This window comes from Drosophila biarmipes, chromosome 2L, assembly GCF_025231255.1.
Source record: "Drosophila biarmipes strain raj3 chromosome 2L, RU_DBia_V1.1, whole genome shotgun sequence".
Classification (NCBI taxonomy): Eukaryota; Metazoa; Arthropoda; class Insecta; order Diptera; family Drosophilidae; genus Drosophila; species Drosophila biarmipes.
The window spans coordinates 22,315,419-22,340,762 of record NC_066612.1 but is presented as its reverse complement, the minus strand read 5'-3'; the positions used below and the strand labels follow the sequence as shown (position 1 = coordinate 22,340,762).

The following is a 25,344-nucleotide window of genomic DNA, read 5'->3' as shown; positions in this document are numbered from 1 at the left end:
CCTTGGGACTTTATTATTTTTGACTGGTATCTATTTTCCCGAAATGTATTTTTTGCCGCATCACATCTTGAAAAGAAGTAAATCCCTAAAACCGTGTGTTGTATCCATTGCTGTATCAATCTTTACATTTCTGATTTATTATATAACTTAAATCCCGATACAGCTCAACGCAGGAGTTAAAAATTGTCATATTCGCTCAGCCTAATCATCAGAAGCCGCAGCTTCCGGGCCTCCAGTCCAATGGTCAGAGGTTCCTCCGGCACCTGTTCGGTGGCCGAGAAAATGTTGGCCGGCGTAAAGAGCCCGTAGGCCTCGCAAAAGCGCAGGAAGTTGAGGACCTCCTGCACGGTGGCATAGGGCAGGATGATGTTCTGCTTGGCCATGCCGGTGAGCAGCCCCAGGACACACCGCTTCACGTGCATCCAGGTGTCGGCGTACAGGCGATTCCCAGACCCACCCTCCAGGGCATGGGCGATGCGGGAGAGACCGAACTCGTAGTTGGACTTGGCGCAGTACAGCGTGCCCACCACCAGGTTTACAATGCACAGGTGGTGGTACTGCTTGCCCAGATTGCCCTTCAGCTCCTCGGCCTTCTCCACCTTGCGCATCAGCTCCTCGGCCTCCTCGTTCTGGAATGTCATGATGTAGGAAACGCACAAGTTGGCCAGCACTGCTGCCGAAACGGACATGATCTGGTTGACATGGGGGATTGCAGATTAACATTGGAGCCAGAAACGGAAAAGTCGAGCGTACCGACTTTCAGCCACCCGGCACTTTTCTCAACAGGGCTTTCCACTAAAGGCATTCAAATAGATAGTGATTTTATTTTAGAATGTTGTGCTTTAAGTACTTGTCACTAATATTGACTGCACTTGCAACTCAGCGGACAACAACAAATCTATGAAATACTCGCAAAATCGAAGAATTCGTTCATGTAATAAGGACCATGCACTGCTGTGGTGTCCTGCGAAAATCCCTTGTTCAATGCAAATACCGGGCATTCAAATTGGAAATATCTGACGGGACGGCTTGGAAGGCTTAATCTCACATCATCTGAGTGCTGCCGCACGATGGGTTCATAAAAGGCAGCGGCCTCGTTGTACTTATCGCCCTGCATGAAGAGCACATGTCCTGCGTTCAGTCGCCAAATGGAGTTCTCTGAACAGAACTCTGCACTCGAATGGAATTCCCTTTCAGCTCCCACGAAGTCGTCATCGCGCCATGAAATCCAGGCTCGAGCCATCACCACCGGCAGATAACTATGGAGGCGAGGTGAGTATATTGTTAAGGTTTTGCAAGAGTAGCTTACGGAGCTCCCTAACTCAGCAAATGAATGGTGCTAATAAATACTATAAACTCATATAAAGACAACTCCAGGAAATGTATAAACATATTACAAAAGCGTTCTTAATTCGAAGTCAACTCACAGTTCCAGCGCCTGCTCGTAGTCCTTAAGGGCATCTCTTAGGGCCTGCTGCTCGTTGGTGGCCCTAACCTCCTGAACTTTTGCTGCCAGGCTGCGCAACTTACCGGCCAGACTGGAGGCCAGCGTGCCAAGCTTCTTTTCGGCCAGCTCTGCACTAGTTTGTGCGGTTATTAGGGCATCCAGAAGTTCATAAAGGTACTGCGACAGATACTTGTAGGTGAGGTCAGTGTGCTCCGCCAGGATATCCGCAGCAGTTTCGTACAGTTCGTGCTTGCAGCAGATCAGCAGGATATTGGCGAAGGTCTCCTTGGGGCAGGAGGGAGCGCCCAGCTCCAGAAGGAACGCCAGCTTCCTCAGGCCCGCAACGGGACCCTGGACATCGGTTAAGGCCATGTTGTGCAACGTGACCGGATCTAGTTCGCTTTCAGCTCGAGGGGGAAGGTCCAGGAGGGCGTCTCTGGCCGCCTCCTCATTGCCGTCTTGAAACTCCAGGGCTGCCTTTAAATTAAGTGCTTGGGTGATTCCCGATACGGCCATTGTGATGGGATTGCCAACGCTCCTGGCACCGCCATCGGGAATGTCCACCTGGGCACCGATTCCCAGCTCAGGATGATTTCGCATCCCTCTCTCCACAATCTCGGAGGTATAATCCAGAGCTTGAGCTCGCTGTTTCCTTTGAAAATGAGCCAGAGCCACATTGTAGGCCACTAGTGGGTTGAAGCCGCCCACTTGGAGGGCAGCTTGGAATCGCTGGACCGCCGCCTCATGCTGGTCTGCCTGGAACAGGAGACACCCTTCATCGTTGAGAGTATCCGCAGTGCCCCCTGCCCGCTGATTCAGTAAGCTCTGGGCCCCGGCAAAGTCCTCACTGGAATAGAGGATCGCACTCTGCAACTGGAGACAGTGCTCCCGGAGCTCATCTTCCTGGTCTCCGATTTGCTTGAGCACCCGCAGAGCCTCAGCGAAGATGCCAGCTTGGTACAGCGACTGGGCGTAGTAGAATCTATAAGGAATTCCCGAATTAGAAAATGATAAAGCTGTACAATGAATTCGGTGCTGGTTAAGTCCTCTGCGAAATGAAAACTATTGCTCTGGCCAAAAGGCTAGTAATATGAAACTTTCAAACAGCCCCCATAGTAACGATCGGAAATAACTTTCAAATATTAAAGGTATTTCGCAGTGAGTAAAAGCTGTTGACATGAACTTTTCAAATGTATTTTTATACCCTTGCAGAGGGTATAATGATTGCAGTCAGAAGTTTGCAACGTAGTTAAGGAGACATTTCCGACCCCATAATCATATATCATATCATAATCATATATTCTCGATCAGCGTCACAAGACGAGTCGATCTAGCCATGTCCGTCTGTCCGTCCCTCTGTCCGTCCTTTTCTACGCAAACTAGTCTCTCAGTTTGAAAGCTATCGAGCTGAAACTTTTCCAAAAGTTTTCTTTCTATTGCAGGTAGTATATAAGTCGGTAGCTCCCATAGGAACTATCGGGAAAAAAATTATATCTTCGGAGTTTTTTACATTATAACCTTCTAAAATCTTAGTGTTGCTTCAAAGGCAACCTTGGTTGTTTCAGCCGTGTGCAACGTCGAAACTGACGTACAAAGCGCCCAAAATGATAAAGTCTTTTGTGTGCGCTGTTTGCTGTGCAAGTTTATCGATAAAGACGTTTTCACGTTACGTATCTATCTATCCGTCTGTTTATCGAAAAACTGAAAATAGCACCGAAAGGTGAGTGAGTTTCGCTATATGATGTATTGAGACTTAAATTATACACAGCAGTTTCAATCATCAACAATTCAGCATTTCTCATGCGTTAGTTTTCTATCATAACACTGAAAAGTGTAATATGGGCACTGCGCACTGAGCATATCCCAGGCTCTCATTAGTGACAAATTATTTTCAAGACCTAATGGAAGAAGTGTATCTATATTAAATCGATTCATCATCAACCATATTTTTTTTCAAGACTTTATGGGGTTGGAAACGTGTCCTTTTGAAATCATCAACCCATTGCAAGGGTATACAAATTAATCAAATATATCATAATGAATTGTGAAGCTGGAGTGTAGTAAATAGGGATTGGGCACCACAACAATACAATATTAAAGAGGTGCCCCAGTAATCGCTTAGAGTTATGTCGATGCCCAGAGGAAACCCTCCACAGTTTAGAGCTTGGCGATTTCTTTGGCACTCCTGATACTGTTGTTACTTCCCTCTTTGCGACCCAACCCAGTCAATATATTCTGGCCATGACCGGCATGCCAGAGGGAGCAGAACGCTCATTACAAGCAGATTTCATTTAACTTACAATGTACCTGTTTTCATTTTCAACGCACCTGTACTTGGCTTCCTTGGGAGCCAGCTGGCAGAGCTGCTCGTAGCAGGTGGCCGCCTCCTCGTACTTCTGGGCGTGGTAGTAGCAGTGTCCCAGGGTGGATAGCCCCGCCCTTGTGTTGGCCGCCTCACCGAAATTGGTTACGCACTCGATCACATCCTCGTAGCGCTTGTCTTTGATCTGTGGGAATTCTGCCCTCAGTGCGTTTGTTTCACTTATAATTGCGTTACGGCTTACCAGATTGTATATTGTCCTGGTTACATGCCCCTCACGCAGGATAATTCCCTGGTGCAACATTTTCACAGTGCGGTTCGTTGGTAAATGAAAAATTCTCTTGACAGCCCTTTGTTATGGTCGCCTGCCGGAGTTTCCATGGAGACTTTTATTTGTTTTCCGTCCGGTATCTGGCAACGTTGGCAGGTAAGCAGGCAACAGTTGGTCGCGCAACATTGAAACAGGGGTTGGAAATTTGGGCTCACAGTTAGGCAAGGGTTTGGATGCCAAGGGTTCGGAATGGATAATACTTCAACATTTTAACTGTTATAAGACGGACAATTTGTTATTTTTGTAACTATTTATCTACTTCATATTTCCTCTGGCTACATAGTTACTGTGTTAAGTAAGCGGATAAATTAATAATGATTCCTAGCCCTTCGTTTATCTGAGAAATATTACATTTTACAGAGTTTTACAGAAACGTTATCAAACAAATGATATAATGCCTAAATGCACAAACACTAGTATCTTCCTGCCCAAAACTGTGCCATAAAAACCAATTAATATAGAGCCAAACGGGCGCCAGTGGCGCCGCAAATCCATTTGAAATGCAAATGAGGAAATGGTCTAATTGAAAACTTTAGCGTCTTGATGGCAAGCTCCGGCTGCCCTCGGCATCTCCCTGACTTGCTGGGGGAAGACTTAAAGTGTTAACTGGGAGCTGGCAGCCGGAGGCATTAATCCGTGCTGAAGCCTTTCGGGCGGCGAGTTCAAGGAGCACTTTTAATTAGGTTTCCCAAGGAGCAACAGTCTCCTTGTGGGAACCCCACACTGGCGTAACTAAAGCGAACGTGCGGAAATGCTAATTAGGTTCTGTGTCTGCCTGAAAGCCGAGCCAGCTGGGAGTATCCGAAAGGCCAGTAGTCAAGCTCGCATGGAGGTTAGGGGCGACTGGCTCAAGCCAGGCTCCGAGCTAGAAGTAGAACCGGGTCAAGGTTGCCTGCAGTCGTCATCCGTCTGGCCAAAAGCGGCGGCCACCAAATGTTGCACAACGGGTTTTAGCCCGCTCTCTCCGTCGCTCCAGCTCTTGGCAAAAATGGTTCAAAACGCGACCGTGAAACTCTGTGCCAGCTGCCTCCCGATTCACGGTGAACTGGAAATCTTAGCTGCGAAATAAAAAGGCATTTGATGCCAGCTAAGCGTTTTCCTCTCATGCCGTCTCATCGCGACTCGCATCTTTAGTTGGCAGCATCAAGTGCAACTGCATTTTCCTACAATGTCATCCGTCGAGCATTCGTTTTTCTCGATCCGAGGCCTAAGGCTAACCGCACGCGGCACTCAGATAGCCACAGCCGCAGCGACAACGCGGCGCATGAGTAATGCATTGATGCTGGCAATTACCAGATATCACTCAAGCACCCAGGCCCAAGGTGCCGGCCAGCGGGCTGAAGTTCAAGTTTTGTTTTGGTGAGTTATGGCAGGCCTAATTGCCCCAAGACTCCGCCAAGAATGTCGGGTAAAATAACATTTGAGTATCGTTTCCTCCTGAACCCCCTTAATATTCGATTCCACGATCTTCGCTCAACGAACAAAAAGAATTTCGAGAATAATAAAATTAATTTGCTTCTGTGTTAGCAATTGCGCCGAGTTAGTGTCAGTGTCTCTAGTTTTCGAACATTTTCGAATGTAACCATTGATTTCATTTAACATTGTAACGTGTCTGGAGCGACTATTAATTTATTGGTTTACGCAGAAAAAGTATTATCATCTTAGGCATCCTTTCCCATCCCAAGAAACAGAAAATCCAATTTCGTATCTTTCAGTGGTTGGTTTTTTGAGTGTATTTCCTGCCTCGACTTCCGAATTTCTTTTGACGGTTTTATCGCGTTCCCTGTCTTGCGCCGAGCTCTCCCGACTTGTTTATGGTTTAAATTTCGCATTTGCCTGTCTCGCATTAATCTCTTAATTTTTCGCTGTTTTATTTTCGCGATGCACTTGCTGGAGGGCTGTTTTCAGGGTTGTGGGGTTCAAGAAGAGCTCCGGTTGATGTGGCCACAAATTAACACTTGCCCGGCTCTAAAGTCTTGTTTCAACTGCTCGGCTGCTGCACTTTGGAAGAGTTGTTTTTATGGCCAGGCGGTGGAGTCAAGAGTTCAGTTAAGTCATCTAGCCAAGGGTGCTGTTAATGGACAGGTTCCAAGACCCAGAAAGATCATTAAGTATCAGAAAATGGTTTAGAGCAAACTAAGTACGGATACTTCTTATTACATACGTATATGTGTCTATATTTGTATTTCTTTGCTGATCTTCTTTACTACCCACTCAATATTTTCCTGTGCGATGTTCTAGGCATTTGCATAATAAGGTGTAAGAAACCTAGAAAAATAATCGTTAGCTGGCGTCTTTGCGCATCATCTTACTTGTAAATTAGTGGAAAGAAAAAATAATGCGGTTTAATTTAGCTGACCTTGCGGCACAATCTTTTCCTGCCTCGCAACCATAAAAAAGTTCACTTGGCCCCAGAGAACTGACAACGAGAAACCACACAGAGAAGCTACAAAGGAAATAGTGAGAAGAATCGAATCGCGCGCATTTCCTGCTCTGGAGAAAAATCTGGAACATACGTTTTGATATTTAATAAATCTGACACTTGTGGACTACCATTCCAATTAATGCTCATTTATTTTATTTATTTTTCGGCCATTGCAGTTTCTCTCCCCACACTGACCTGCTACTCTGGGTAGCAGCCTTTTAAGATTTCAAAATGTATCATTTTTACGTGAAATGAACCGTAGTATTAACCCTAAGATCTCGGAAACTACGAGTGTAAAAGCTAGGCAATTGGGACTAAGCATGCAGACTCCAGGGTGTCTTAAGAAGTGCAAATTAGTTTCAGCAGATACCCATAACGCCAAAAACTGTGTGGCTCCACAGTTCCGAAGATTTTAATTCAGGTCAAATTGAAATTGATTGTATTGACCAAGACCTATCTGTATTACGGTAGAGTGGGTAGTCAAAGTTGGTTAGCTGCGGCAGTCTCTCTTAAATGTTGAGTAATTTGCTTTGCATCAGAGTAAGAAGAATATCGTTCTAAAAGCCATTCATTTACTAAGTCCATTTAGCACAATAGCCGAGCTTAAAAATCATATCAAGAAACATGTGAACTGTAGTAAGAAATTTCCCTAGGGCTCCCTAAGCCCCAAGCGAGTGGAATAATTTCACTAATCTCAAAGCTGCAGCAGCTGAGGCGCAAAACAATTTCAAGGCCATTGACACATTTGAAGCGAAAAGCGATACAAAGGGCCTGGGGTGGGGATGGTGTCGGCTGGGGCGGTTAGGGCGGCTGGCAGGGGTGGATGCTAGAAGGGCACTCGAGTGCACTGCGGAGGAGCTGCTCGAGCTGGCCGAGCTGCACCGATAAACCATACGGCTTGTCTAGCCAGTCTCTCTTCTGGTTCTATCTCTGCTCGCCGGCTACATCTTGTTTGGATTCTGACAAGTGTGCGAAGTGCAAATGTTTGAATTTGCTACAGAAAAGCAAATATGAAATATAAATATCTCAATAGGAGTAGACATAGCTTTTATATACCTTAATGGTTCCCCTGAGATCTGCCAGCTGAGGCTACTGCCTATACAATATATTGAATCGCACTTTTAGTCAAATTAGACCTATGTATGCCATCATGTAAGATCTGAGAGCTCGAAGAAATCGGTTTCGGGTACATTCACATCAAAAGGTCCTGGGAACTTTCGGGTGAAGACTGCAGTATTTAAGAAACTAAAATTTAGATACAAAAGTTTATGAGTACACGACGTTTAACTTCTTTGCTCCACCTCAAAAGTGTTGATATGATATTTCGACCAAGGCATTGATGTTGAATGTGAGAAACACATCTTTGATTGCTGCATGTTCAATAAATAATTCATTAATTAATCAATCGTTGAGGCTGCTGCTTTTGGCTTTTTTGGCTGCGGTGCAAAGTTGATTGAACTTAAAATACATGAAGCTCATTTAAAACGCGTAAACAAAGCCACAGCAGAAACGGACACCAGACCCAGACTGGTGTGCCGACGACATATAAACAATTTATCAGAAATAAATTGGTTAACAGGTAAAATAAACAAATTAAGCGCAGAGCTAAATAAATGCTCAAAATATTTGTACTCATTTGCGGTTTCTTTTGAAAGGGGGAATTGGGCGCCCAAATGTCTTCGGTTCGGATGTGGTTGCAACGGCTCAAGGGCACTCAGGATCGAAAATATAATTTATCAAGAAGTTGCATAACGCCACAAGCAGTTAAGATAGGTTGAAGAGCTTTTTGCAGCTAAGAACTAAAAACTGTAATGCAAATATATTTAATTATGAGGGAATTAAGAGGGACTTAAGTAACCTTTTGCGCTGCGGGTAAATAAAACTGCACTTTTTATTTACATTATATCGTCGGGTCGGGGCATTTATTATACCAGTTGTTCTTCTTTGCTTCATTAACGTTGTTGCTGTTGTGCTTTATCAAAGCCATTCTTTAAATTTTCGACAGTCTTTATTAACACGCTAAAAATTCGCTTGAAAAATCGTTGCCGGGAACCGGGGTGGGGGATGTTTTAGGGAGCTGGGTAGCGTTTCAGTTACAGGTAAGCCCCTGACGGCTTTCGTTTTGCCTCATTTGCGTCATGCAGTCAAGAGTCGCAGATCTCCTCGGCCCAGACCCCGTCATCTGCTCGACTCCGATCTGCCCACAGCTCTGCCTTTACCATTCCGTTTGCAATTTATTGAAACGAAGTTGACCTTGAATTTGGTTAAAAGTCTTTTAACTTTATTTCGCTCGCTGCGCGGGCCTTTTATATAGGCGTATATGTGTTTTCGGTTTGCCTGCACTGCCGTCGGCTGATGATTCTTGTTGTTACTGCTGATTACTTTAACGACGATGTCCATAAAATGTATCTCAAGCCCCGAAGCGCGGGTAACTCATACTTTTCGGCCACTCTGCTCGTGGGGGCAGCAGGTTTCCGAAATGGCCAAAATAAAAAGCCGAAACGAAACCTAAGTGAATCAAATTAATTTAAGGCCTGTAAGCGCAGTAAGGGATGCGCGAACGGACCATGCGAATGGTCCGGAGATAGCACACTATCTATCAGATTGATTGCTTGGAATTCCAGCTTAAACATTGGTTGACTCTTTTCACTTTACTTTTGCAAATGCACATTTTAGCAAACTAGATTGAAATAAAGCAAAGAATGGTATAAAATATTATAATACTATACTTATTCAAAACAGTAAAGTTCATAAACTTAAAGCAACTTAAGTGCATGGCCCACAATGTTTTAGCTATAAAATATTTAATTTAAAAATGCAACCTTTTAGGCCTAACAGTTTCATTCATCATTTAAATATTCTCATATGACATATCAATTGTCAATTGTATTATTATAAATATAATGATGGTGTATTTCTATCTTTGGTTGATATCATTAGACTTTCCCGACTTTTTGTGCCCATGCAGACACCTCCCAACTGCCCACGAAATGCTTAATCAATCGTTTGTGCCTGCCCAACGATGACGTATGGAAATTGTTGTCATGCCCGCCGTAGTATTTAATTATTGTTGTTTTGTTTTAATTTCGTTTGCTGTTTCTATTTCGACTTGTGACGTTGTCTCCGGGCGCGTCCCCCCAAACCCGCCTGCTCTGCTACTTCCGTGCAGTGAACTTGTTTTTATTTCATTATCGTCGGGGCGAAATGTTCTAGGCTTATATTTGTTTACACTCATGAACGTATACACTTATTTGTTCTAGATTCGCTACACTTTCTGCCACTCTCTTCCCATTTCTCTCTGTTTATGTGGATTTTCGAACGCTTCGCGGGTTTGCCCAAAATGTTTGCTCACTTACTTGGAGCTCTATTTATCTGCTCGGGATAGAAGGTCATTGTCATGGAATTTGTTTATTTTTGCTCTCGCCGTGTGCTGCGCGCTGCTACTTATAATACTTAGAATACGTATAGAACATTTCAAATGTGTGTCACAATCGCCGAATTATTTTCGAACATTTTTGTTTGAATTAAATGAATCAGCTTAGTAGTGTGGAATACAAAAAACACCGAATGTAGCCTCTCAGGTTCACTCAACCTGTTCACAAGATATCACAAAGAAGGAAAAAGGCGGAAATCGGAGAAAAACAGCGGAAAATGTACGTGGGCAAGTGTAAAATACTTTCTAAGAGGAAAATACATCTGGAAAAGCGCTGTGGGCAGCATTTTCCATCAAATGTGACATTGAATGAGCTTTACGGTGGCAATGCGCGGAGGCAACCCTCCCCCCACCTTACCGTCAGCATCCCTCAACCTGTTGCATTGTGAGTGATTTTTGCTTAATTATAGCACGTTCAATGCTATATATCAAACAGCAAAGTAGCGTTCAAGTTAATAAACAATGCTTCCACTTCCACAAAAAAGCGTATCTGTCAGGTACAAGCCGTACGTATAGAGAGTCTTCTTTATGCTAGATCTGGATGTCAACGTCGCCGTAGTCGTCATCATACTCATCGTCAAAGTCTTTAATGATTAATTTTTGTATTGTTCTTTGAAACGCGGCGCATCTGTTGCGCCAACGACCGCACAAGGCAAGTTCCCGGTCCGGTCCGCCGGACTGACAGATGGACACCCAGTCTCGTTGACCAGCTGGAGATCGGGCCAAGCCAACAGGCTGGCGAAACCACCCACCCGAGAGACCGCAATAAGCCGCAATTAAATGAAAATTGCACGCCAACGGCATGAAAACGTAATTTGGGTGAAATTTATTGTAGGCCGTCTCGGGGACCATATGCACAGTGTGCATTGCACATATGGATCATCCATATATGTTCGAATTTTTGCGAGGGCCATTTTTCATAATATTTCCTTCTGAAGAGTGTGTACCCTATTTACAGAAAAGGGCATCGTAGTTCCACAATTATCAATTAAACCATTTATAAAAATCTTGTGACTGGTGTACCTTTGTTCGCATATTACAAGGTATTTTCCCGAAACGGCATTCGAATATAAACGGCCTACGGCTTTGAAAATGTTAAGACGATTAAAAGTGAAAACGTTTAACTAACATTGCTATATAAGCTGGCAACAACTTTTGCCTTTTCTTTGATTTATGTAGGGTTTATTTTAGTTTAACAATCGTACCTTGATGTACATAGTTAGATATTGTTACGTCTACCTGTGAGATAGCTCTAAGAAAGTCGCTAGTAGTGGAACTGAGGCTGTTTAGGATGTCTTATTTGATACGTTTTTATTTTAGACGCACATTGTATAAATCAGTATGTCCAGGTTAGGGGTAGCCTAAGAATCAATTTATAAAATTGTCCCTGTTGAAGGTGCAGAGTATCCACCCGTGGGAGAAAAAGGTCGGAGAATGTACTCCATGTTTTCGCATATACTTGGCTGCATCTGCCTGCTTAATGCATTTTAATGTGCAATTATTTCACTTAAGCTTCACGTTGACATGGCTATGCGTGGCCGTAAAATATTTTCCATATGACGACGCTCCCCAGAGGCCATCCCAAGGGGCGGAGGGTGGTGGGTCAGTGGCTAGGTGGCCCCCGCCTTAGTTGTCACACAATTTATGTAGCCTGCCAACCACTTGACAGGAACTGCCTTTCGCCCTTCTTGGGCCCTTGCCTTAGGCGACCCACATTGATTTACATATTTGCACACAAACAGGACGAGTGGGTGGGGACTAGGTGGTGGATTGTTTGCCTTGGCTAAACGCACATAACTAGCAAATATTTGCCCTTCCTTGCTGATATGAGTCAACCCGAAAAAAGGTGGAAAGTGGCAAGCCCGAAAATATAACTGGGGCCATATAGACTGGCAAAGTATCTTTAAATTAAATTTTGATGACTGGGCGGGAGGGAAATGATGTGCCAGAGATTCCATTGCCCTTGGCCGTCGAAGCGGTGCAAAAACCGGTTGTGGGAAGTCGACAAATACTGCTCTCACAATCTCCCTCACGCGCGTCCCGTATCTAATATCAAGTTCAAGGTTGCAACTGCCAGCGACCAGAAACGGGTCTAACCCGCCGATGCACTAATAAAATAGCTGAATAAATCAAGCCATCAGGGGGCAGGCGAGGGCCGAACATCTGTAATTATAAATTATAAAATGCGGCAGCGGTTGCATTTCAAACCAAACGCTTCCCACGAACTGCACTGCACTGCACATTACGTATACGCTGCCAGGCCCAGCCCTAGAACGAAATCACAGTGACTAATCCAAGAGTGTTTCGGTTTCAGCTGGTAATTGGATGCTGCGCAGATTCTAAGCCCACCCGGCGGATGAGTCAGCTCGTGCTGGAGTTCCAGCTAAGTGTTTCAAAGAAATGTATACCAGCATAGGTCTCACATTACTCATACGCACCGTGGCACTGCGACTGCTTGGGTTCCAGCTAAATGCATTTGTCGCTGCAAAGCAGTTCCATGGAAGCGTGGTCTAGGGGAATCGATATTAAATTCACAAAATGCACCACCGACTTCTTAGGGTTGAGGATGCAAGTCATTTATGATTCTGCTCAATTTTGTGTTAGCCAGAAGTGGGAGACACTTCTGACGGTTTTCTTGGCTTGCTTTTAAATCTGTGGCTTTCCATTCCCCGAGCGGAGTGTTTCTTGGGTAAAATACGTTTTCATTTGTAACTTTTTTTGTTTTAGTTTGATTGCAAGTACTTTTACTTTATTAAATCTCATTGGTAAATGGTAGTTTTTCCCTGAAAATACTCTGTCAATGGCAACAGCTGCTAATAGACCGAGCTAGAGCTGGCTCAAATAAAATGTATCTGAAGCAGAACTGTGAGTTTCGAAACGGAAACTCAACGAGCCCAGAGACAGGGTGAAATGTGGGGGGAGAAAGGGGCATTATTGCACAGCGATTTCCATCCGCCTTTCAGAGAACCGTCCCTGCTGTTTGGGACGCATTCAAGGCGACGGACAGTGTGCACCACGCGAGAGCTGCCCGCGGTGCACTGGAAAAATGTTTGACTGGCTTCGAGCTCTCCGCCTCGTTTTGTTGTTCTGCTCTCTGCAGTGCGAGTGCCTACTCCACACACACTCCTGCGCGGACGGGCTCTCGTCGGTGTGGGTGACCATGAAATTCTCGCACAGCGCTGCCCAGCTGTGTTGAGGGTTCTCTCTGTCTCTGCCTCTGTCTCCGTCTCTGCTCTCCGCTTTTCGTTTTCTACTGCTGGACCTACGACGCAGATTGACGCTTCATTACTGCGTTATGTAACGGCCTGTAAGGCTGCAAGTGACAAAGGCCACTTCTCCCGCTCTCCGGCGTGCGAGTGTGTGTGCTGCGGGAGAGGCCCTCGCTCGCGTGGTCTCTTCGTGCGGCGACTGCAGTGAGATCATCACGCAGAGCAGAACGTTCTACGTTCCGTATGCGCCCCGTGGGCCAGCGGCTCGTCGGCCAAGCCCCATCACCCCGAGATGAGCCCGAGCGCAGGCTGCAATCGTTTCCCATGACGTGACTGGCAGCCGGCGGACTGAGGCTGCATTGCTTCAATGTACTTAAGGCAGAGAATGTTATCTATCTCTAGATCAAGAAACCGAATATTAGATTGTTTACTGCAAAATGGTAGCCAAGGATATGAATAACAAACAGCGAATCAATGAACAAATTCTTGAAGAGCGCCATGTAATGTTACTACAGATAGCTTATGTGTGGGGTGAACCCTTCCGCTGGGCCAGCATTCTAGCCGGAATCGAAGTGCAATATGACATCCAATTTGTATAGAATCACTGGCATTGAAATGCTCAACAATTCTTTAAAAACTGTGATGATATTCATGTTACACATGATCGTTTCCATGAGAGTCATGGGATACTTAAATGGGAAGAACAGACTTTATAGGGTCGGTTTTCGATCTACTTTAACTGAAACCCGATTTATCTGCACCTAGGTCAAACCTTGAAGATGGCGCCACAAATGACCATCAATTATTAAGTCACCCGTAAAACGGGTGGACAACATTGCTTGGCCAAAAGACTTCGCAAGACTTGACGAAAGCGAGAAAACCAGAATTTGCATTGCCACTTAACGTTTGCCAACATCATTAACATCGGAGCGGCGCCATTGCCACATGTTCTTCCATCGGCAGCCGAGCGGGAAATTTGCATAAACAAATACCTGTGCTTACCTCGCTGGCAGAACCGACGAATCTGCACTTGTTCTGGCGGCTTCGGCCCGAAGAAGCTGAAATCGCTGGTGCCAGAATGTGTTTTCCAGCCCGTGTTGTCGTCGCCGATGTCGCAGTTGGCCTTGATCGTGTTTATTTCGGCAGTTAGGCGATACACGAAATAAATAAATAATACGAGCCCAAGAATTCTTCTCGTGTTTTGTCGCTCGCTGGCTTGCCGCAGCCATAAATGGCCCACCAGTTGAGGATGGCGATGGTGTGCTCAGCTTACTCCGGTCTGCTCTGCGATCTGCTATGTGGTAAATGCCTTATGGCGTGGTCGGGTGTCGGTTCAGTTCTCTCGGGGCTGCCCAAAAAGGTGGCGGAGTAATTGAGGTGGTAAATCAAAACTTGCGTGGAAACTTTTGGTTGAGTTGTAAACAAATATTAACGTTTTAAAGTCTGTTGAAAGCAAAAAACACTTGCTTTTGATACGGAGGACTTTTTCTTTGGCTTGAGGACGCACTTTCGATGAGTTAAAGAGCTTCAGTGTACCGGGCAGTCACCTTATCTTGAAATTGACCCCGCCAACTTTTAAGGTCTTTCTAATCATCTCAGTTTTTCAAAACAAACACACCGAGACAAATTTCCAAGATGATTATTTTGCTTGTTACTGAGATAGTTCAGGAAATTATCGCATGATCAAAGCGTCCATTGAATTCTACAGGAAAATAACACATATGTCGGAGTGTATAAATGGTTCGTAACTTAAAGAGTAAAGTAAAGTAAATATGTTGCGAAAGAAAAGGTAATTTATAAGTTGAGGATCCTTTTTTATATAATTATCCCTGTATTTTAGTGTCGACCTGCATATGTACACTGTACTGATCAATCCTTGACATTTTAGACGGGAAAACGACTGAATCGTTTTGTTGTTTTCCCTGCACTTTCTCAGAACCTCCTTGAAACACTCCCCTTAGGATTTATATTTTCCATAATTTCATTATGGTTTCACTTTTTCCCATTTGACAGCTGATTATACATTCGTACACAGCACAACCTCATCGAAGTCGGACGAATAAATGTTTAAATTATCATTTAGGCAGCCACATCAAAAGTAAACGCAGTTCATCTGAAAATTTCTCCCCATCCCTTACTTAATCTCCTTTGGCACCTCCCTCCGACCATCAACCAATCATTTAATTCATTTGTACGTTCCATTTATTGCATTCAGTTTGAGCTGGGGCAGCCAATTTTATGGCTACATATCTTAGCATTTTACGGCTGCAAAGCAGAATCCAAAACGCACAAAAGAAGAGAAGTTCGGCTCGGTTTCGTTTTCGATTTCAGTTGGCTCGGTTTGACAGCTGGTCCGAGCTGTTCTCTGTGCTGCTGATTTTTTCGTGGCCGATTTGATGTAGCATTTCGTTTACCAGTTTTGGGGCTCCCAAGTACAAACCACAAGACGAATTTGGTCATTTAAAATTGCGGCAATGTCTGATGGCCAGATGGATGGCTGCTGGTCGGGCTGCTTGAATGGCTGTTTGCTCTGTCGCTTACAATTGTTGTCATTGTCAACGTGTTGGCCAGCTTCTGCTCTTGGGCTTGTTTGGTCTTCTTCTGCGGGGCGTTCACCACCACCACCACCACCAGCACAACAACCGCAGCTTTGTCTTCGACCCATTTAACGGGCCAGTGCACCGGCGAAGCCCTAACATTGGACACGATATTGGGAACGTGAGAGTTGTCCAAGTTGGCCCAGGTGCACTCCAAAAAATCAGCTGCTGAAGCAGTTAATAGAAAAAAAGAACTAGTTATTGAGTGCTCCTTGTTGAATGAAATGAAAATGAAAAACCTTAAACATGTTTTCTTTGCCATGTAGTTCATATTTCGTGCAATCTGTAATTTACCTAACTAAGCCATTTTTTCTTTAAAAATTACTTATATATTCCTCTAATCTACCAAAATTGAAGCCACAAAATAAAATATCATTTGGAAACAATTAGTGATTGTTCCTTTAAGAATACTGCCTCCTCTCTAGCCATCTCCGAGTGTAAGCTGCAATTTAAGGCTTAGCTAGCTGCCATCGATTAGAAGTTGGCTGGTCTTGAAACTTTGGCTGGCTCTGCCATCACATGCAATCTGTATTGGCATTTATGTATGCAAATTTTCAAACGAAGTGTGAATTGCTCAGTCGCCGTCGCGAGTCTCCGTCTATCTTTCTGTATGGCCATTAAGAATATCAATTAGGCACGTTTTGCAGCTTGGCGGCAAAGTTCAAAATATAATTACAAAACCAAACCGAACAAAGCAAACAAAGCCTCGACTCGTACCCCTCTTAGTCAATTTTCCACTTGGCTTGACTCCACTTTGACTCTGGTCATTAAGCTGCTAGAATTTATGATTTCAATTGCAGCAGCTACAAAAAGACGCAGAAAAGATTTTGCAGAAGCCAACGTCGAATGATCTTCATGGTTGGCAGTGGCGGCCATTTTCTGTAATTTATGTCAGTCATTTGTGTATTTCCATTTGCATTTGCATCAATTCATTTAATGCGCTTTTGTTGGCCATTCGTTTGTCTATTGAGGGATTCTTTTTTAAGTCAATAAAAATGAAAATGGATAAACCAAAATTAGTAAATATTACATATTTACTAAACATTGTTAATCCTACATTATTTTACGGATTTCTAAGGCTGGTTAAAATGAAAATTCCATTCAAATAACTACCATACTTTAAGTATCCAACAAAATGGCAGTCTACAAGGCGACTAAATTCAGAGTTCGATTTCAGCTAATTAGACCAATTCCACGACTATTTTGTTTACCCCAGAATTAACTCAATCGATCCACCTGACATCTCATTAAAGTTCCTGAGAGGTACCTCCACCCGTAGCAAAAACGGCGACCCCAGCACTCGTACCAACCTCCAGTCGAGTCTGTTCGAATCAATTATGCAAACGGCAGAGTGTGAAAAATCCCTTGCCCTTGTCCATCATGGTTAAACACGTTCTGTGAGTGTAAGTATATGTATCTGGAAAATGACATACTATACTAGGCCGGGCCCGAATGATTGAGTATTTGTGCCCAAAAGAGCAAATACAATTTGCACGATTTTTTGTGTAATTCGAGCGCGGCCAGCAACGAGATACGTATCTGCATGTGTTCGGGCATTTGTATCTGTATCTGGTTTATCTGTAGCCGCACACACTCCAGATACAAATGTATCCGCTGGCCATGATGGCCATGCTTGGTGACTCAATATGCCTAGTCGAGAGCCTCCAGTGCTGTTTGCTGTTAGCTGTTGTATGTTTGCATTGGTAATTTGTGTATGCACTTGAATTTGCAACTGCATTCGGACTGGGGCATCTTTCAATACCCTCTTTTCGATAAGAGGCAATTTATGATAATGCGTGAGGCTCAGAGAGCGATTAGCATATTGATAAAATAAGTTTCGAGTAGAGAATATGGTGGAAATGCAGAAATGTTTTTAGCTAATCAATTAAAAGGAAAGTATCACAAAAAATACATTTCAAGTATTATGATCTATTTACTATTCAAAAACACATTTATTTTTTTCAAAAAAGCACTGTAAATTATTGGTTTTATTAAATTATCTTTGGCCAGTTGCCCTCTTTTAATCCATAATTTAATAATAATCTCAAGTTGTATCTTTAATCATGAAAAAGCGACGTTAAAAAGTGAAAGAGTGTTTTAACTTCGACCTCTGGGTCCACCATTTCTTCGTGCCTCTTCTCACTTTTTGCGTTCCTCCTCCTATGGCTAACAGATGCAAATTACCCATTTTTTCTCTGTCTTGAACTTGGAGTGCCAGACCGCTGGGAAGCCACTAATTTGTGTGTCAACTTCGGGCGTGCCACGCCCACCTGTCCACCCCCGAATGTTGATCGGTTGCTCAGGTGGCTCTCTCAGGCGCGTTTCGCGTGCACTAGGGGAGGGAAAAATTGAAACTCAATGTGACATGCAATTGTCATCGTGTGCGGCTGTAACAAATTGAAGCTTTCGACGGCGACCTTGTGGAAATTGCTGGCTCTCAACCAAACGATTTTCCCAGGCCCAGCTGCACCGAGTTGGACTGAGGAAACTTTTCCGATTAGAATTCCTTGGCGAAGTTTCTGGGGCTTTTGATGTGGCACCGGGGCTCTAGAAGCAGCCAGAAAATGAAAGGCAAACTTGCTGACCAAACCGCAGGCGCTGGTTTAGCTTGGTCTGGGCTAAAAACCTCCTGTTGCTGACCTTCGGCTGCTTATTAAAATTTCCATCGAAGGCGTAGGCATATGAAATCGAAAAGTTCCAGTTTTTGGCCAGGCCAATTCCTCCTTGGCACTTGTTGACCTTCGAGGTAGGAACAGCAACAGCAACAGCAGCAGGAGCAGGCGGCATAAAATTAAACACTTGCAAGAGCCGTGGCGACAATAATGAACAATGATGAACTCGATTAAAAGAAGAGGCTACCTCAAACCAGTTGACCGGGCCAAAAACCAGGGAACAAGAAGCGAAATGAAACCAGAGCGATCCGAGATACAAGATACTTGATGTGAATGTTGCCACATTGGATGATGCCGGCTGCCCAAAAGCCGTTCCATCGTTCGGTCCTGCAACATTCTCGTTTTGCCACTTTGGGATTAAGCCTGAAATATGCATTCATAATAAGCTAAAGAAACAGACGGTGGGTCCGACCTTTTTGTCAACTTGATTTCTGCCTCGGTCTTATTGCATATTCTGCTTTTCTGCTTTTAGCATAAACTTGGCCATCTTGTGCCCAAGGCCAGTTAGTCAGTCAGTCAGCCAGTCAGCCAGTCAGCCAGTCGAGCACTCTCATAGTTTTGAGTTTCATTTAGTAAGCTCCAGTGAGGGGTAGCTAATGGCAACGATTATGGTTCCATCAGTCATCGACTGCAATGTCTTCCTGCTCCATGGAAACCAGACGATGTCCCCCATCAGTTGTCTAACAATAAACCAAAGTTGGGAAGAGGGCAAGCTGGCAAGCTGGCGAGGACGTGGTTTGCAAGGAGCAGCGTTACTGAATCGAAGCTATTTCTGCAATTAATTAGACATCATTAGTACACAAATTGAGTTTCAATGGGTATGCCATGACCTCTGTGTTGGCTGGAAATTGTGAGTTAATAAACCAATTTTCATGCCCGAATTCGGAAGCAGCAAATTCTGTGAGCAATTAGCTATGAATATCATCGATTTCCATGCTATTTATGTGATTAGGTATAAGTGCCGTTCCAATCTTTTAATAGCAAGCTTTGGTGAACTTTTGTGGTGATTTTATGTAGCTTAATGCTTTATCTTAAAGTAAATAAAAAAGCAAACAACGCACTTAAACTGCACTACTATAATATTCTTTTATAAAAAACCATAAAAAAAATTGGGTAATGAGAAGTCTGGCTAAAAATTATCAAGCCCTTCGGTAACAATGCAAAAACTTAAAGATTCCGTCTATTAATAACGGCGCGGAATAATCAGCTCATTTGGAGTAGAGCTCGATTTAGCGCGGTTCCCAGAATTCATCGGTGATAAGTCGAATCTTCCAATACAACAGTTGCTCTCCGCTGAGGTAATTCCCAGCTCAATTTCCATTTGTCGAACCGCACCATCAACGAGACGCAACCCCTGTCCCCACCAACCTTGACCCCAGAGAGCGGCAGCCAGAAAATCCCCCTTTCCCATACGACGCGACTTAACTCGGCGCGGCGGCAGCAACAAATCAGCGAAACTGCATTGTTCTGAACTTTGCTTAACAACCAAAATTCTCGCATAAAAAATCCACTTTAGAAGTCCATTTAGGGGACGACAAAAAGCAGAGGAAAAAGTCACATGACTTAGTTGCCGTCCAGGTCTGCCTTCGTCCCGCCCGACGACCATCTCGTTCGCACTCTGCGCTGCGGTCAAATGGGCGTCGCTGAGCAGCAAAAAGCACTGCTAAATTTCCGCGCAACAACAGCAAGAAAAGTTATTGCAAAACTAAGACAGAGATACAGTGATGGCTAATAAGCATTATACAAGCTGCGTTACGTGCCCGGCTTTTTAATTTTCGACTGAGAATCTTCCTTTGAAGCGGGCTAACTTTGTCTTGGACTCGTTGCTCGACAGGCAGATAGAACTTTTGATTTTAAATAAAATGATATTGGGGTATCAAAGCCCAATATCTTATTATATTTTTGTAGCTCATTTTTTCCACAAAAAACGATGGAAAAATAACTTTATTTAATTAGAAACAGGAATTTTACAACCTTAAAGTAAGCTAAGTCATTTTTCTTTCTTGTGTTCTAAATCTTAAGCTTATGACTTATCGTGTTGGGCTTGCAAAATATTTTCACATGTACAGTCTGAGCCTGGAACATAAATAGGGCAACTCTGCCTCCTGAACTGTTGTTTAGGACCCGCTCCGAGGGCCCACTGTTCGGATAGTCCCTGTAGAGCTTACAGGCGGCACGGCAGCGGCGGGCGACTATGGAAAATAAATCTTTACTGCGCCATAAGACGATGACGACGCCGAGGCGCTCTTCTGAAATGCAATGGAGAATCCGCCTCAGCTTATCTCGCAGCCCGCGCTGCACCTCGTTCCCTCGCGCTCTCCTAATGAAGATGATAATGAAATGAGCTGGAGCCAAGTACAAACCCATAACCACAAGCCTTTACTTTACCAGCATCCCCTTTGCTGCCACCCTGCGATTTCGCAATCTGCAGTCGCTCATTTTACAAATTGCTTAGTTGCCGCTGCTGCAGAATGCATCTTTGGGAAAGCATTTGAGGTCGGATTGAAATACCCTAACGAATCAAGTAATTTGCCCAGGCTTAAAGTAGTGGGATTCAGATTCAATTGGCTTTAGTGGTTGATTAGCCAAAGGTTGGGGTGTTAATAAACGGGAGTATAGAGAGTTAATAAAAAAATAAGAAACGTTTGACATTTTACTTACATTTGAAAAGGGACACCAATAAGGATGCAGCGCTATAAAGGTACTTCGAAGTTTGTAGTCTTATTTAAAACGCCAGCACCAGATTGAGCAGTTTCAAGTGTCTTTAACAAGATGTACGCCACACTATAAATTTAATAATAGTATGATAAATATTATATTAACATTTTTAACCAGAAGAATTACTATACTATTTTATTAATTTTTTAGGTACTGTATTTCTTTTTAATATAAAAAGTAAAATGTGTAAGAAATAAGATTCGATTAGTTTAAGTACACACACTTTTTCCAAGTAGGTATCGTATCTTGAAGCTTTTGCCGAGGGGCATTCCGAATCAGTCACTACTTCGAAGAGGGTCATCCCGATTCGTCGATGCTGGGGCCCAATTCCCAGTGAGTTCTGGCGAAATATGTAGTTGCAAGTGTTCTGTGTGCTTATTTCTTTATTTTTAACATCGCTGCGGCGGCTGCCATTGTTGCCGTTCCATCCGCTTGTCGATTTGTTTCGCCCGTTTCGGTTCTAAGTTTGCGTGTTGCATTTTTATTTTTTTCAGCTTAGTTGTGCCGGTTATTCCAGGGTGATTTTGCAGTTTGTTGTTGTTTCGGCTGCCTCCAATCCCAGCAGCGTTTCAAGGTCTTTGCTCTGTTTGTTTTTGCAAGTTTCGCACACATCCCATATAGTATATGGTATATGGAAAATGTGTTAGCTGTGCCCGATCTCTCTGCTCAGTTCTGCCCTGGCGTATTCTGTTCTGGGGAAGAGCGAGAAGTTTTCCCCTGCGAAAATTTCTTCGCCGGCCCGCTCGTGTTGCAGTTTTTGCTCTTTTCCACTTGACTGACAATTTGATTGGCAGTTGCTTTTGCATTTGCCGTTGTTGTTGCAGTCGCTGGCAGCGCCCTGTTCTATCGTCTCCCTCCGGCAATTATACTTAATTTTATTATTGAAGATTGCAGCAAGATTTTCGCCCAAGGTCAGGCGTGTAAATCTTCTGCTGCTGCTGTGGTCACGTAAGCAAAACTTTTTAGACCCCTCCCCGCAGTGTCGCGCCTTTTAATGGCTGGCTGCTTTTGTCGAGTTGCTGGAGCAATTTAAGTTTTCTGTTCGGCATTTCCTATTCGAAATTCTTGGCATTAATGCGGCTGACCGGTCGCACTTGTCGCTGCTGTTATTGATGCTGCCGAAGTTGTTTTCGCTATCGCCAATTTCCTTTGTACTTATGCCAGCCGGAAGATCGTAGGACTTAAATAGCAAGGTTGCGGTGCTAGCGGCCTGCACTGCGTATGCGCAATATGGGAGCTTAGATTACGCATACGCAGCGCTGGCACTGGACAGTCGACCGGGAGGGTTGGCTTGGGAAACCGCTATAAGTACATGGATGAACTGTGTAGATGACAGGGAGAACAAGAATCACATGGTGTATGCAATATTAAGATTAGTGAGGGAAATGTCAGAACAAGGAATTCTTAGGGTTTTTATTTAATTTAATTCTTTATTTATTTGTGTTTTCTGACTTAAAGACGTTTTTTATGCCTCTTGTTTTTTTATGCTTACACATAGGTTCAATATTTTATTTTTAAGTAAGCCCATTTAGTAACGATTTAGTTATGGTAAAAGTTAATTTAAGAAAAACGTTCAGGCAAACAGCCAACCAGCTTATCACTCAATCGTTCCTCCAAGTCGACCACAGAGACCTCGAAGAACTGGCAATCCACTATCGTTCCGATCGATTACGAGTCCACTATGTACCCAGCACTCGAGTAACTAATTGCACTGCATGGCCGTAGAGCGAGATGGCTGGATCTGGGAAGAGGGAGGCAGGGAAGTCTTAACTAGCCATAATTGTTATATTTTTCAAGCACATTGCAGTCATATGCGTGTCGCTAGCTCGGCGGCTCTGCAGCAGCAGCAGAATCATCATCATCGGTGGCGGTCTGTCGGAGTAGACTCGCCACTTGCCTGTGCAATATCATCGGAATACAAAGCTCAAGGTTACGCATACGCCATGTATGCCGGCCATGCGATGCGATGCGATGTCTAAGCAAATAGACGACAAACGAGCGCGGCAATGCAAACACGGACACTTGTTCGGCCGTAGATAGAATTTTAAGCACACTGGTCTTGGCTAGATGGCGGATTTCCAGGGGCTTCCAGCGGAATATCGGGGTTGTAAGCCGATGATTTTCAATGAGGCATGGCCGAGCTAGCGATCGACATTTTTCGCTCACAGCAGCTTTATCTGATACTGAGTTAATATTTATGTGCGGCGCTTTCTGCGCAATGATGCCATGAAAAGCCGTCAAAAGTTGAGCACAGCTCCCCCCAAGTTATTCACTTTAACTCAACGAATTAGCTTGTAAGCAGCCGAAGTTACTGAAAATACGCCATACAGTCCATGTCCAATGCCTTGGTATGGTTTTCTCCTATATTTCTACCCAATCCCAGATCTTTTTCCCTCAACCAACTACCCTAGCAACGCTAATTGCTGCGCTCGAGCGTGAAATATTTTCGCAAGAACTAATGCATGCAGCTGCAGAAGCTAGGAAGGAGTAGGAAGGGAACCAAGAGCATGGAGACCACCCACATGGCAACCATAAAGAACGCTCAACCACTGTCTTTGCCAGCTGCTGTCTCCAGGGCATCCTCATCTCCTGTCATCGCTGGGGGCCCGAAGGCTGCTGCAAAAGCCCTGATAAATACCCTTTCATGGGCAGCCAATTTTCAAGAGTCATTGCACATCCTTTATCCTACTGATAAAGGAAACAGGAATCTTTAAAAAGGACATTATTTATAATGTTTTTTTCTGTTTTGTATATTTTTTAAATAATTATGTTATTTTTTTTTTTTTAAACATAATTCAATGTCAATTTACAAAGGGTTTTTTATACATATAATATAATATAATTTTAAACACGTTCCTTACATATCACACCCGCAAATGCTTTTACAGCAGGGTATTTCTTCATCTTATTTCCTAATTCATCTTAACCTGCTCTTATACATTTTGCGAGCTCTGGCAACTTTGTGCCCCGACTGCTCTTTCCAGCTGGCTCCGGCTTGAGGTCCCTGATCCTCCACTTCGTGGCCTGTCAAGTTTTTTGGCTGCAGGCATATGCAGCTGTGGGCGTGGCATGTGCAGAATAAATAATACTTAAAGGAAGGGCGCGGCACGTGCTTACGAAGACACTAAAATACATTTTGTTATTTCTATAGTACTGCACTCATATGTTTGGCATGGCACGGGTGTAGGTTGAGGAGGAAGGAAAGGATTTCTTGGCTAATTGCAGGCCAAAAAAGTCTGAATTTTAATTAGCCCCACAGCCAAAGAGGGAGTTCGGCCACAATCAAAGAGCCAAGCGTGAGGCAATCCATCAGGGGGTGGCCCAGGAATCCTCCATCCTTCTCGTTACTGGCCGAGAATTTCAAATTGTTATGCAAATTTTCAGCGGCTACTGTGTCGGATGTCTTCGGGGTGCCCAAGTGGGGAGAGTGAGGCGAGAACAAAAGCGCCAGGCAAACGCCATAATTCAAGTGGCCGCAGCGATTTCATGCCTGATTTCAATTATCAATACGCGCCATCGACAGCGGACGACAGGCTATGGAAGCCGGCATCCAGAGCCAAATCAATTCAGAACAGGCCAGGAACCCATCGCTGCCACAAAGCCCGAGGAGCCGACACGTCCAACAACTGAACAATGGGCACAAATCATTTCATATGCCAAACGTGTGGTCGATGGTTGGACGGCTGCAGCAGCTTCAGAAGCAAGAATAAAGAGTGGTTAGTTTTTAATGCGGGCGACGATGAAATGCCCTTTCCCTAATAGCTAAAATTATAGTGAAACATTAACATACATGCAATAAAAAAACTGAGGATAATAAAGCTTTAATTATCCAGATGTGTCTACCTCTAAGTGTAGAGAGGAAAGAAAAGGACAGGAAAATATATACACATGTTTTAACAAGGTTCTACTATTAAAGTGTATACTTTCTTTCTCACAACGAACATCTACTGCATAATCATAGATTCCGATTACCACATGAATTAAGTCCGCCAAGATAAGTAGACCCCCATCTAGAGTATACCGAATACAAGCCCCTCTTCATCATTGAATGCACACTCCAAAGTCGTGTCTTCTTATTGCCATATTTTATTTTAGATCAGACTTTGTCACATTTTTGGGCAGCGATTTGTTTGCCACTGCTGTTCCGAGGCGGCGATTTGTTTTGTCAACTGTCAGCGCTGATGAGTTTAAT

At 44.0% G+C, this 25,344-nt stretch overlaps 1 protein-coding gene across 1 annotated transcript; it reads right to left on the bottom strand.

The window, feature by feature from the left end:
• Nucleotides 1–115: 115 nt before the first annotated feature.
• On the bottom strand, nt 116–22,400 carry LOC108036800 (tetratricopeptide repeat protein 30 homolog). The gene is made up of 7 exons (XM_017113148.3): nt 21,374–22,400; nt 21,096–21,218; nt 4,012–4,178; nt 3,776–3,954; nt 1,428–2,429; nt 1,049–1,259; nt 116–692 (listed from the first exon to the last, which is right to left on the bottom strand). Exons 3-7 carry the CDS (start codon nt 4,069–4,071, stop codon nt 177–179), a joined length of 1,968 nt encoding a protein of 655 aa, XP_016968637.1. The 5' UTR covers nt 4,072–4,178; nt 21,096–21,218; nt 21,374–22,400; the 3' UTR covers nt 116–176.
• Nucleotides 22,401–25,344: the final 2,944 nt, after the last annotated feature.

What these genes read in the sequence shown, in the direction of transcription:
- LOC108036800 (XM_017113148.3), bottom strand. Translation starts at nt 4,071, where the DNA reads ATGTTGCACCAGGGAATTATCCTGCGTGAGGGGCATGTAACCAGGACA. An exon ending in CCAGGACAATATACAATCTG is followed by an intron (nt 3,955 to 4,011) that starts GTAAGCCGTAAC and finishes GAATTCCCACAG; the next exon opens with ATCAAAGACAAGCGCTACGA. An exon ending in CCCAAGGAAGCCAAGTACAG is followed by an intron (nt 2,430 to 3,775) that starts GTGCGTTGAAAA and finishes AATTCCTTATAG; the next exon opens with ATTCTACTACGCCCAGTCGC.